The 12368-nt window shown below is 55.2% G+C and overlaps 5 protein-coding genes across 5 annotated transcripts; 1 reads left to right on the forward strand and 4 right to left on the reverse strand.

The window, feature by feature from the left end:
• Nucleotides 1-558: 558 nt before the first annotated feature.
• PG998_012069 (uncharacterized protein) lies at nt 559-1356 on the reverse strand (the record flags this gene model as incomplete). The annotated part of the gene is made up of 1 exon (XM_066878885.1): nt 559-1356. One exon carries the CDS (start codon nt 1354-1356, stop codon nt 559-561), a length of 798 nt encoding a protein of 265 aa, XP_066725269.1.
• Nucleotides 1357-1584: 228 nt separating this feature from the next.
• PG998_012070 (F-box domain protein) lies at nt 1585-3521 on the reverse strand (the record flags this gene model as incomplete). Its single annotated transcript, XM_066878886.1, has 3 exons — nt 1585-1753; nt 1830-2819; nt 2911-3521. The coding sequence occupies 3 exons, from the start codon at nt 3519-3521 to the stop codon at nt 1585-1587; spliced, it is 1770 nt and encodes a 589-aa protein (XP_066725270.1).
• Nucleotides 3522-4099: 578 nt separating this feature from the next.
• PG998_012071 (uncharacterized protein) lies at nt 4100-4810 on the reverse strand (the record flags this gene model as incomplete). The annotated part of the gene is made up of 2 exons (XM_066878887.1): nt 4100-4611; nt 4684-4810. The coding sequence occupies 2 exons, from the start codon at nt 4808-4810 to the stop codon at nt 4100-4102; spliced, it is 639 nt and encodes a 212-aa protein (XP_066725271.1).
• Nucleotides 4811-7243: 2433 nt separating this feature from the next.
• Nucleotides 7244-9464, forward strand: PG998_012072 (cyclohexanone monooxygenase; the record flags this gene model as incomplete). Its single annotated transcript, XM_066878888.1, has 6 exons — nt 7244-7478; nt 7538-7556; nt 7624-8016; nt 8073-8108; nt 8189-8507; nt 8601-9464. The coding sequence occupies 6 exons, from the start codon at nt 7244-7246 to the stop codon at nt 9462-9464; spliced, it is 1866 nt and encodes a 621-aa protein (XP_066725272.1).
• A 243-nt stretch (nt 9465-9707) lies between these two features.
• PG998_012073 (uncharacterized protein) lies at nt 9708-11385 on the reverse strand (the record flags this gene model as incomplete). The annotated part of the gene is made up of 7 exons (XM_066878889.1): nt 9708-10155; nt 10226-10252; nt 10317-10385; nt 10443-10560; nt 10610-10756; nt 10831-11059; nt 11179-11385. 7 exons carry the CDS (start codon nt 11383-11385, stop codon nt 9708-9710), a joined length of 1245 nt encoding a protein of 414 aa, XP_066725273.1.
• Between the last annotated feature and the right edge of the window lie 983 nt (nt 11386-12368).

The raw sequence follows: 12368 nt of genomic DNA on the forward strand, positions 1-12368 counted from the left end.
ACCCGCCTGGTCTATTTCTAATGCTTACCAAATGGCTCTGAGGAAAGTTGGCCTCTTGAATTTCATTAAAGGTGCCAGCTTTGAAGAACCCAGATGGTGCGTCGTACGACATATCAATGTGATGGAAAGGATTGGTCGACTTCATCATGCCTATGCCCAGGAGACAGCCCAACTCCAGGCCCCCACCCTCCACCACAACAGGCACCAGCCCGGCGTCATCACTCGGGACGAATATCCAGGGCGATGGCAACAAAAGCAGAACGATCAGCGCTCGTATAATGGTCAAGAGTCGTTTAGTTAGCCGATGTCTTTGCCTGTACCATCCCGACCCCCACTTCCTTTGGCAGTACAATAAACGATGTCGATAAGTTTCAAGCTGAGAATTCTCACTCTGTGATTCATTGAGCGTTACACGACAGGGCACACTGGGGGCAGACCTTGCCTCCAGCAACAACGGTGTGCCGACAGTCTTCCGCAAATCACCAGGCAAAGTATCCACCAAAGGCCTGCCCCCTTCATCTACTCATCCATTAACCACCCTACTTGAATTATCTCCCCTCACCCCGAAAGCGAAACCCCCGAAATCCCCCTCAAAATCTCCACGAGCTGATCCTGCCTCTCCTCATCCTCCGCCTCCGCCAGGGGCGGCACCACCTTATCGACACTCCAGTACCTCCCGTTCCCCTCTGCCAGCCCCTTCCCCTCCGTCCCCCGGCCTTCAGCGTGGTTGACGTACACGCCGACCGCGGCGACGATGTGGCCCGACGTGCTCGGGGTGTTTACCGTGTTGACCTGGGAGATGCCCGGGTCGACGCTGCAGCACTCGACGACGTCCCCCGCCCTCCCCTCGTTCAGGTGGCGGGCGAACCAGCGCGCCAGCATGACGCTGTGCAGCTTGGTGTCGGCGAAGCCGGCGCGCTCGACGTCGCGGAGCGCCGCGTCGCCGTCGCGGTGCATGGAGCTGGCGAGGAAGACGTAGCGGCGCGCCGGGGGCCGGACGAGGCAGGTGAGCAGGTAGGGCGCGAGGGTGTTGACGGCGAACAGCTCGGTGGGGCCGTGCCACGGGAACATGGCGGCGGGGTGGCGGCGCCCGACGACGCCCGTGTGGCTCGCGTTGTGAATCACGGCGTCCCAAGGCCCCGCCGCGTTGAGCTCCGCCGCCAGCCGCTTCGTCGCGTCGGCGCTCGCCAGGTCGGCGACGAAGACGCTCCGGGCCTCGGGACAGCGCAGCCGGCCTTGGCGGGCCTGGCTTTCGCTGCGCGCGTGCAGGTGGACGGCGTGGCCGCGTTTAGTCATGACTCGGGCGGCGAGGAGACCGAGCCCGGAGGTCGAGCCGCTGATGAATATCTTGGACATGTTGTTCGCGCAAAACGCCGTATTTGAGAGGCATCAGGTCATTAGATGTCTTCTTTCCAAAGTTTATTTACAACGGCGCGACACCAATTAATCTGTCGCCGTCAGACCGCTTGGGTAAAGGTGGGGCAGTTTCACTGGTCGAACCATTCACATTTCCGAGGCATATTCGTTCATTTGCAACTTAAGATAGGAGCAACAACTAACCGAAAAATACGTAACGCTGTCATCTTAATCCTCAGGATACTCCTCCTCGAGGTTACTAACGAAGATATGCGCCTCAGAGTCCCAGCGCTTGAAATACCGGCCCGCTAGCGACATTAGACTGTCCGAGGGCGCCTCAATGCCTAGCAAACGAATGTTTTCCTGCGCCACGTATCTCGAATCTCGGTCCGAGTCACTAGAGAAGGAGGAAATGTGTTAGCAATCAATCATAACAATGCTCATTCAGCTGTGCGAGCTTGACATGAACGTACATAATATGGTAAAACGGCTGGTGGCGGCCGTTCTGAAGCTCATTCACGTGCATCTGCTGGATCCAAGCCTCGGGCATGGCGCACGTCTGATCCCACCCAATGATGAACCCGCGGTAGTTGTAGTTCTTGTGCATGAAGAACTGCCCCACGCGATACTGTATCGCAACCCCGGAGTCCGAGCCGGGTCGTCTTTTGGGTCTTCGGGGCTGATCGTCCGCCTGCCTCAGTTCAGCAAGTTCATCGCGTGGGTCCAAGTGATGTGGCAGCGGTTGCTGAGCGTTGCCGTCCTCGTCGTTACTGCGACGAGGGAAAAGCGATGCGCACAAGCGCTCGATCAAGCCAATGTCCTGGGGGAAGTGCTGCTGGGCCTGGTTCAGCAGGGCCCCGACGAGGTGGCGGCTCGCCTCGAGCGCCACGTCGCGGTTCCGCCGCGTCAGCTGCGCGTCGCCCAGCAGCACCTGGGTCCAGTTGTCGGCGTAGCTGGCCGTCTCGTAGCTGACGTGCGGCGGCGGCGCGTTGACGTCCTTCCAGGCGCGCTGGGCCGAGTAGCGCAGGTTGCGGCCGGTGCGGCGCGCGATCTCGGCGACCGACGTCGGGCCCATAACGCCCGGGATCTGCTGCGGTGGCACGCCCATGGACGCCAGCCCTTGGATCAGGGGCGCCACAGGGATCTCCTCCTCGCTGTGGAAGGGGTCCACGTACATGCGCTGGTGGCTGCGGCCGTTCTCGCCGCGCCGCGGGGCGAAGTCTTCCAGCCCGGGCAGGCCGCTGGTGTCTTCGGCGTCGCGGGTCCAAGGCTCCTCGACTACGGCGTACACGTGCCCTGGGTAGTTGGACGGCTGGGCGGATATGTCTAGTCGCCGGGCGATGGAGCAGAAGATGGCCACGCTTTGGAGAGGGGAGGCTGGTATGCGGCTCCTCGAACAGCGCCATTGATAGGAAATTGTTCCTCGTGTCGTGATATCTCGATAGATCTTGATTACCAACCAACTGCATGACCCGAAGATATTCCACGATTCTCAAGGCCCTGGCCTTCGTGCCCAGATCGGTCCATGGCGGGTCTGTTGCGGTAAGTGTGTACTGGCGCACCTCTTCTGCGAGCTGGTCGAGCTTGGCGTGAATGTCTTTCAGGTCACCATATCGGCCCGCTAGGACAAATAAGTCGTAGGCGCCGAGCGCATCTTCCAGTGTAACCGGCAAATCGTTTTTTGCCAGCCGCGTCCAGATGTCGATCGCATCCGTTCGGTGCATCAAGCCCAGGATGGCGTCGGCGTGGTAGCGGCGGGCAAGAACATCGTGCGCATCGTCAGGCGTCTCGTTTCGCTGTCGAAGAAGCCAGTCCTTGACGTCGTATCCCAAAGCAGCCACGTCCTCCATATTCCGGATGCGACATTGCTGTTTCTTCAGCAGCGTCTCAAATACTTTCTCGGTCATTCGGTCGGTAACCTGCCGGCTCTCAAAGATCTTCCGCCACGACACCGCCAGCGGCGAATCTTTGATAAGGGTCGAGACTTCGTGCGACTCGTGCCAGTACCGCCATGTTTCTAGACAGCGGCGGCGCCATCGCAGGGAGTCGCCTACGACGCTGTTATGGCGCTTCTTCGTCTGGGAAAACGCGAGGGTCTCGGCGGGCGGAAGGTGGGACGCGATCGACAGCAGGATCTCGTTGGGAAGGCGGTCGAGGTGTTCCATGGTCGCGCAGAGTTCCAAGTCGATAGCCACACTGGTTTTGTCAATTCATGTGAAAGAAAAGAAGCGATCAGACGCCTAGATTATTATTCAATGTGCAGAAGTGAAGAGCATTTCCACGCCGATAAAGCTGTCAAAATATCGAACGATTATGGGAGCTCAAGATGACGCTGTACGTCTCTGATCCAGAGCGGGCCTGACGTCAAATCCAAGACATGCTAGACCCAGCGAGGCGCTAGGCGTTGGAGGTGCCGTTACGGGGTGGTTTGGTGGTTTTGGTGGGGTTACAATCTCTGCCCCGCCATCAGAGCTCAACCACAAGAAAAGTTCAAAGATAACTGCAACTGGCATGAGGGAAACATTAATGTAATGCTGATTGCTCTAATTGGTTTCTAGGGTCGTGATATAACATTACTCATTTGTCGAGCGACGATGCCCTCTAGGATCTTCAACTCCTCCGGTTCTTCTCCTCGCTACCAATGCCTCCTCCCTAGTCATTCATCAAACCCATTATCATTAAAAGTAGGCATGTACTCGTATAGGAATCCGTCAAACCAGCATGAAAGTAAACCCAACATCCATTAGACCATCACCTGCGTGATATCCACCGCCTCACAAGTCGGGTTGTGCGGGGGCAGAGACGTGGCCCAGCCGACGGAGTGATAGTAGTAGGCGCCCAGGGACTGCCAGCAGACGAACCAGTTGTAGTAGGCCTTAGGTGCGTCCGACGGGTTGGGCGGCACGCCGGGCTTGAAGGTCGAGTCGTCCAAGTAGCCGTAGGCGAACAGCTTGCCGTCCTTGTCGAAACCGACCGGCTGGCCGCCCGTGCTACTGCTAGTACCGAACATGGGCGGGGCGACATTGCTAGTGGTCGGGAAGGAGAAGCTCATGGGCGAGGGGACGAAGGCAGGGTCTCCGCCTGCTAGCTGCAGATGCCACGACAGAGTACCGACCTCGGAGCCGCCCACGTCCTGGTCGCCTGTGTAGTTGAAGAAGAACGAACCGTAGTTCAGGTGCTCGCCGTCGGGCTTGGGGCCATTGTCGAAGCACAGGCCCTCAATGGCGGCACCGGCGTGGCATGCACCACCGTAGCCTAGAAATGGCAGGTTAGTTAGCGTCTGTCTGACGAAGGATCACCTCCATCTGTGTTGGAAACTGAACATACCATCAATGGTCTTGTTGTCTTTGCCCGTGATATGCAGGAAGAACGGGCCTGTCTGGTTTTGGGGGACTTGGGCCTGCACGGCTGAAGCTGCCAGAGCCAAGAGGGACGCGGGTAGAGGGAACTTCATGATGACGGTTGACTAAGTGGTTTCCGGAGTACTCGACGTAGAATGCAATGCCAAGGCAAAAAAGAGGAAGGAAACACAAGATGTAGAACAGGCTCAACTAGAGTTTGATGTCAGAGTTCATGGATGCTTGATGTGTTTTATGGACTTGAAGAGCAATATTGCGCCACAGCCCAGAAGAAAAATGAATAAAATGATCAGTGGGACGAATAGAACACTCTATGATCTAGTGGGAGTGTCAGAGTCAGTGTCAGAGTCAGAACTCATCGGTGGTTGTGGTATGTATAGTGGTGATAGAATGAAGAAATGGATGTTGACTGGTCTTTATATGGAGGATGACCGTGGCATTGGCATTGGAGGGAGACTGGCAATATGCAGATCTCGTTCGCTGATCAGTTGTTGCCCAGCCATCTCTCGCTCCTTCCGGCAAAAGGATACTGTAATCCGGCCGTACCACCAGCACCAAGTGGGCTGCGATTTCTGCGGTCAGTGGCTAGTCCTACAAAATAGATGGGTCTCCCGAATTGAGAGAGCCTCTGTTCTTTCCCATCACGGAATCTGCAGAATCCTTCACAACAAGCAACACCTGATTTCTTGTACACAGAGAGACCTCGTATATGCGATGCGACATCGTAACTCTGGACGTAAATATCATTACTTTTCACGCGACCATACTGGATAGCTCGGCAACGGCTGTACATGGAGAGAAGAATCGCACTTGCGTGGCAGAACAGCCTGTGTCAGGATTGAGGTCATCAAGGGCGACACAGCGAGCCGCAGGAGCCGGGTCTTCGTAATTTGAGGTGCAGTACAGTAATCAAGATGACAGATGGGGAAGCGGGAGGGAGCGAGCATCGCAAGACCGATCGCTCCCTGGCAATTGCCAACCGGTAGGTCTACTTAAGCTCAAAAACCTCCTGGCCTGTTGCAAGGAAGCCCTTGCTCTTTTCTCGTCCCAAGTCCTTTCCCCAGTTCCTCTTGTCATGGAATGGTCGAGGCCTGCTTGGCAACCGGTCCCGAATTCTGCCCGAATGGCACATACCACAATCACTGTTGCGATGAATTGACCAAGGCAATAATGACGATTCACCCCTTGTGGACCGTATCCTCGGTAAGTTTGCCGTAGCTCGTATTGAAGGAACGGCTTGGGGGCTAGTGATCCCATGATGCCGATCGCCACTGAACCTGGAGGTGGCGGGGTAGGCAAGTGTCAGGCATTGGCAGGCTCCGCTCCACTCAACTAGCACACTGCAATGGCAAGAAAGGGAAGCCGCCGTCGGCCGTCTTGCCGTCTTCCTAGTACGTACAGAGTCTTACCGCATGCTTGCTGCCCGATCGATGAGTTCAACTGGTATGGTTCTGATTTCCCACTTCGGAGTAGCTTCCGTCCAAGCTGCTCGATGCAGGTCGGTCTTTTGTTGCTGACTTGCACCTTGCATGACCGCCAGGACTTTGCTATGGAGGCGCACCTTCGACCTGTGGAGCACGGGAGTCGTCGCACAGATCGTTCTGCCGTTGCATCATTAAGTCCGCCAATGGGCGAGATACCCGGATTGGCCCTTTGATACGCGAGCAATTGGCAGTGAATGCCAAAGTTTTGCTAGCATTTTGCACCACTTGCGAAGCTCTTCACCAACGAAGGAAGCGTCGCACAACATTACAGCATCTGTCATTGTGCATGTCCTCCAAGTCAGCAAACCACGTTATGCATCTTATCACCATGTCATTGCCGTATAGCTCATTGCGGCTCCATCTGGCGGCATATAGTCCTGTTAAATCGTGTATTGATACCACAACTACCCTATCACAAGTGACAACAACGAGGGGGTTGCCCGGGTTCTGCCCCTCCCGCCTTGGAACAAGCTATCGCCTCAAACGGCAACACCCAGCGAGCCTAGGCAAAGCCGGAGAGAAATGGAATCCTAGCCATTGAGTGACATTGAATCCCCAGCAAGAAAATGCCGATGCTGCAGCAGTGCTCGGTCGTCACATATACATTCATAGTGGAGATGAGATCTCAAGGAGCCTCGGCAGCAAAACTTGGAGATTCACTCGGACAACGCATTGTTTTCGGATTATTTCAGGGAAGATCGATACATTGGTTAGCTACGAGTCCAGTCGCGCTACGTAGGTATGATGTCTCGGCTTGCAGACGTCGTGTACTATGATATGCGAGGGGTACGATCGGATTAACTCTCATGCTGTCATGCTTGCTTGAAGGGCATTGAGTGTCTCGGGGACTATACTCCAAGGCAGATATATACTGTCGGGGATAAAACCATCGATCTAGATAAATTGACTTACTCCATTCCATTCGCGTTTTCTGGGTGCTCAACCAGTGTTTTTATCCCCGCAATCTTCCTGTATTACCCCTATATTCCTCCATTACCTAACCGTGTGTACCCCTTCGTCTGGCATTTCATCCCATGACACAGGATGGGTTCTCAGGACACTGCTGGTGCCAATGGAATAAATGGCAATGATATCTATCAGATACGCGATACCCCCATCCACGCGAATCGGCACCTCAGAGTCATTTGCATTGGGGCAGGGGCCTCTGGATTATATCTGGGCTACAAGCTGCGGAAAGACTTCACCGATTTCACCCTAGACATCTTTGAGAAGAATGCGGATATCGGAGGCACTTGGTTCGAGAATCGCTACCCTGGATGTAAGTGGCCATCACCATATTCACGTGAAAGGACAAGGCTAAAGACAGAACTGCCATAGGTGCTTGTGATGCTCCCGCGTGAGTCGGCCCTTTTCGACATCATGGTTGCCAAGAGACTCCGCACGTCTAACACTTATCCGAACAGACATAACTACACGTATTCCTTCGAGCCCAAGTGGGACTGGTCTTCCAACTACGCCGACGCGGGCGAGATCTTCCAGTACTTCTCCGAATTCGCGAACAAGTATGATCTCCGCAAGTACATCTCCTTTCGCCACGAGGTTGTCGGAGCCCGATGGGACGAGGATGCCACGGAGTGGGTCGTCGACGTCAGGGAGGGCGGCCCCGAGGGCGGCCCCGAGGGCAGAATCACACGGCGCCGCGCAGACTTCCTCATCAACGCGTCAGGCGTCTTGAACAAGTGGAAGTGGCCCGATGTCGCTGGTCTCGACTCTTTCAAGGGGCCGAAAATCCACAGTGCCAACTGGGACGACAGCGTCGACCTTAAAGGGAAGAGGGTCGGGCTGATAGGAAATGGGTATGCTAGTACTCTCTGGATGAGCTAAAGCACAATGCTAATCAACCCCTTTACAGGTCATCGGGAATCCAACTGCTCCCACAACTACAACAGTGAGTCCACACGCATCTAAAAATTTTATTGATCCTTAGCAACCTAATGCTCGCACAACGTCCCATTAACATCACAACAGGATAGCGGACCATGTCACCACCTTCATGCGCCAATCCACCTACGTCGCACCACAACAAGGGATGGGCCCCCGCAAATACACTGCGGAAGAACAACAGGCGTTCCGCGACGACCCCGAGAGCCACCTACAGATGCGCAAGGTGACGGAGCGCGCCATCGCGGCCGTCTTCCCCGTCTTCATCCAGGGATCCGCGGCCCAGACTAAGATCACCGAGTACATGAGACAGGCCATGAACGAGAAGCTCGCGGTCGGCTACGCCGATAATCCTGACCTCGTCAACGTGATCCCAGACTTCCCTTTCGGGTGCCGGAGGCTTACGGTGAGTAAACCTTGATTTCTCTAAGTTGAAGAATGGTGAACAACCATCATTTTGGAAGAAAACGTTGACACTGACCACTTCGCCCCTTAAAAGCCCGGAGTCGGATACTTGGAAAGCCTGACGAAACCCAACGTCACCGTTGCCCGAGGCGGCGGGGTGTCTCGTATGACCCCTGAAGGCTGTGTGACCGCGGACGGAAAGGAGTGGCCACTAGACGTCCTGGTCTGCGCCACGGGCTTTGACACAACCTTCCGACCTCGATTTCCCCTAATCGGACGGGGTGGACGATCGATGGCGGAGGAGTGGGGCGAAGAGACACCAAAGACGAAGACGGCGACTGAGGATGAAACTGCAAAAGCAGGGAGCAACGGCAGCAGCAGTAACACCGGTGGCGGTCCAAGGACCTACCTGAGCGTGGCCGCGCACGGGTACCCCAACTACTTCATGTTCCTCGGCCCCAACTGCCCGATCGGCAACGGCCCGATCCTGATCCTGATCGAGCTGGCGGGCGAGTACATGGCGCACTTCCTGAACCGGTGGCAGAAGCAGGGCCCCGGCCTGGCGAGCTTCGAGCCGCGGCGCGAGGCCGTGGACGACTTCATGGAGCACAAGGACCGGTTCATGGAGGGCTCGGTCTGGGCCGAGTGCGAGTCGTGGTACCGCAGCCGGGCGACGGGGCGCGTTACGGCGCTGTGGCCCGGGTCGGAGCCGCACTACATGGAGGCGCTGGCGGAGCCGCGCTACGACGATTACGAGGTTAGGTACCACCGCGGGGCGAACCGGTTCGCGTATCTGGGCAACGGGTTCTCCCAGACGGAGCTCGATCCCGACGGGGACACGGCGTTTCATGTACGCAATAGCGACACGGAGGGGAGCGGCATCTTTCGGCCGATGCAGAGTTCGTTCAATGCCAAGGATGCTGGTGTGATGTTGAAGAGGGAGTGGGGTATCCCTTGATTTGGCGAGTATGGGCTGCTCTGTGAGCGTTCGATGAAAGGGGCACTTTCTTCAGGGGTACGATCCACGTCTTTTTTTTTGATCATGGTGTATTTACATGAAGAGTACATCGCGAGTTCTTAACTACACGCGAAGAGCGTTGTGGTGGGTATATAAGTCGGTAAATACACGTTGGATATTAATTTGTACATCCAAATCCTTATACCCAACGTTTTGTCTCCCAGGCCGTGCGTGGCAGGAATCTCAATCTTCCTGAATAACCACCTCGATCCGCTTCGTAATAGCATTCGCCGGCGGCGGCGGTAAGATGAACTCGTCGGAGCTATCGCCCTCGCCGAAGGTGGTGGTGTCGCGGCTGGTGATGCGTGCATTGTATCCCATCCCGTGGGAGGACTCGGACGTCTTGTGGCGGCCCAGCCCCTCCATCATGTCCAGCGCGTACATGTCGTCGACGGCGTTGCTGTGCCGCCGGTACCCCGCGCTCCGCAGCGTGCTGTGCCGCGTCACGATGCCGCCCGTCGTGCTGCTGCTGCCCAGGCCGCCGCCGAGGTTGCTGCCGCTCTTCCGGCCGCGCGAGCCGTAGGTGTAGCCGTGCGAGCGCATGTGGCGCGACGTCGTCTCGAGGAGGCTCTTAAAGAGGGGGCGTAGGGTCGGGAGGGAGGCGGCGAGAATGCCGGCGTGGAGTTCGGCGCTAGAGAAAAGAAGGGAGTGAGCCAATAAATCGACCCCGTTCATCCATCCAAAGTAGAGGTGGGGCTTACGTATTCCACAGAAAGAAAGTATTCGACCTTTCGAAAACAACACATTAGCGATTGGAGTATTGGTGCTATTTGGAGTTGGTGATAGTCTTACCAGGTGTAATCATCGTTTTCAAAGACATGGACGCCCAGATAGACACGGACGATGGCAGCGATGCAAGCACTAGGCTCAAGTTAGAGATAACATATGGCTAGTAAATCGCACGGTGAAACCACATACAAGATGCCCAAGCTTAGGGCGAATATCAGTGTCGCCTTGGTTCGATTGTTGACTTGGAGCTTCAATATCATAGGTATCGGCAGCAACACAAAGGCGACGTCGGTCGTGATGTTCACCACTATTGATTGTTAGCATGATTGATGAAGTTGTTCTTGATTAGCACCTACCTCCGTTGAAGATGCCAATGTTGGTGAAAGTGACTAGATCGAAGCATTTTGCAGTGGGCGGCCGGATCAACTCAAAAGTTGCATCAGGTGGAACGCATTGAAAGACCAAAGTGCATACACAAGATATGGTGAACATGGCGATGAAGACTACAGAGAATGTGAGTTAGCTGGCTTCTGGGCTCGTTGGAGGCTCCTGATGGCGTAAAGCAAATCCAGCTTACCCTGCATAACGACCACGATGCGGCGGTACCATTTGTGCTTGATGAGGCGAAGCAGGAAGAAGCCGATGGAGATCTTCACCAAACTGATGCCAACCACCAATAGTATCCCGTGGATGTACTGCCAGCGGAGAAAGGCAGGGAAAAGCGAGAAGTCAACGTCCCAAAAGTGCTTGCCAGCGCCCGTTTCGCACTCGCCGATGAAGCAGACCATGGAGCCTATGGCGGCTATCTGTTCATTGTGATCAGGTATTCATTAGTAATCTCCCCATGAGGATAGTATTCCCACAGGAAGAGTGGACAAAATATTTGTGAAGACCAAAAGGGAAAGCCTAACAGAGATCTCCTTACCAAAGCTGCAATCATCACCGTATCGTCTATACCGAGGGTCTTGATCATGAAGTGCCGAACCCAGATCCGCAGTCCCACAATGGTGAACGACAGCCCCATCATCAGTCCCGAAACCGAAAGGATCATGTCGACGTTGGAATCGCCCGCCGTCGGGGAAGGCCTGGTGGGAGATGGCCCCAGGCCGTCCTGCCTCGTTTTGATATTCATGACAGCAATATGAACTAGATATCGATACTGGTGCAGTAGCCTAGTGAATTATCGGATTTGAGTTCTCTTGGTGAAGATTGTGCGAAGAGCGAAGGTTTTAGAACACCAGGAAGTTGGCGACAGTTGAAGGAATAGGTGACTCCTTCCGCAACTCCTGTCACGTCCCAGTCATATTGACCATTCGGTTATTTTTGCTGTGTTTGCTCGTCCTCGAGCCCCTTTCTCTCTCGTTTCCTTTTTTCGTTTCGTTTTTGCGTGTCGACTCCGGTGAACGTCAAGAGGAGATCAAACCCTTGGCTTGACAGATGCAGACGGGAGCTTGCCTTGGGTAAAGGTGAATGAGGGGCAGAAGATAAAGCCAGAATGTTTGAGAGGTATCAGGAGCGAATGAGTCCCTCAGCTAGGAGGAAGGACCCTGGACGGGGGCGGCGAATAGCACCACCCCGTTGACGGTGATGCTTTGACCTCGTCATGGGCGAGAAAGCCAGCAATATCTGGCATGCCACCGCAATTGGAAGCGCGTGCATCCCAAGTAGATGGTGGGCAATATACAGAACAAATTGTGCATCGCGGGGACTTGCATGTTCAAGTGGCATGCGGAGGAAAGAGTTCAACGATATCTGCCGAGACTAGGAGCTGACTCCAACGGCCAATGTGCCGATTGGTCGGGAACAGGTTCACTACCAAGCCGAGCGATATATTGTCGCAATTTGCCTTTACAATAGCTCCAATCTTCAGCCCAGATGGGAAAGGCGCCGAGGTGTCTACAGGACCGCTCTTCAGCGTATCTGCCGGGTCAATTGCAGATGCCCGAGTGTGCATTTTACGCATTACTCAAGCTGCGATAGTATTGGCAACATCGCCAGCGTGAAATGAGAATTAAGAAGCGTGATTGATGACGAGCCAATGGAACTTGCTGACATGTCGGCCGAGAGGACCGGGCCATAATGTATGTACGCGTTGATGCCCCGTGAATGTCATGT

The sequence above is a fragment of the Apiospora kogelbergensis genome (genome assembly GCF_038363985.1).
Source record: "Apiospora kogelbergensis strain CBS 113332 chromosome Unknown utg000008l_segment0_segment0, whole genome shotgun sequence".
Lineage (NCBI taxonomy): Eukaryota > Fungi > Ascomycota > Sordariomycetes > Amphisphaeriales > Apiosporaceae > Apiospora > Apiospora kogelbergensis.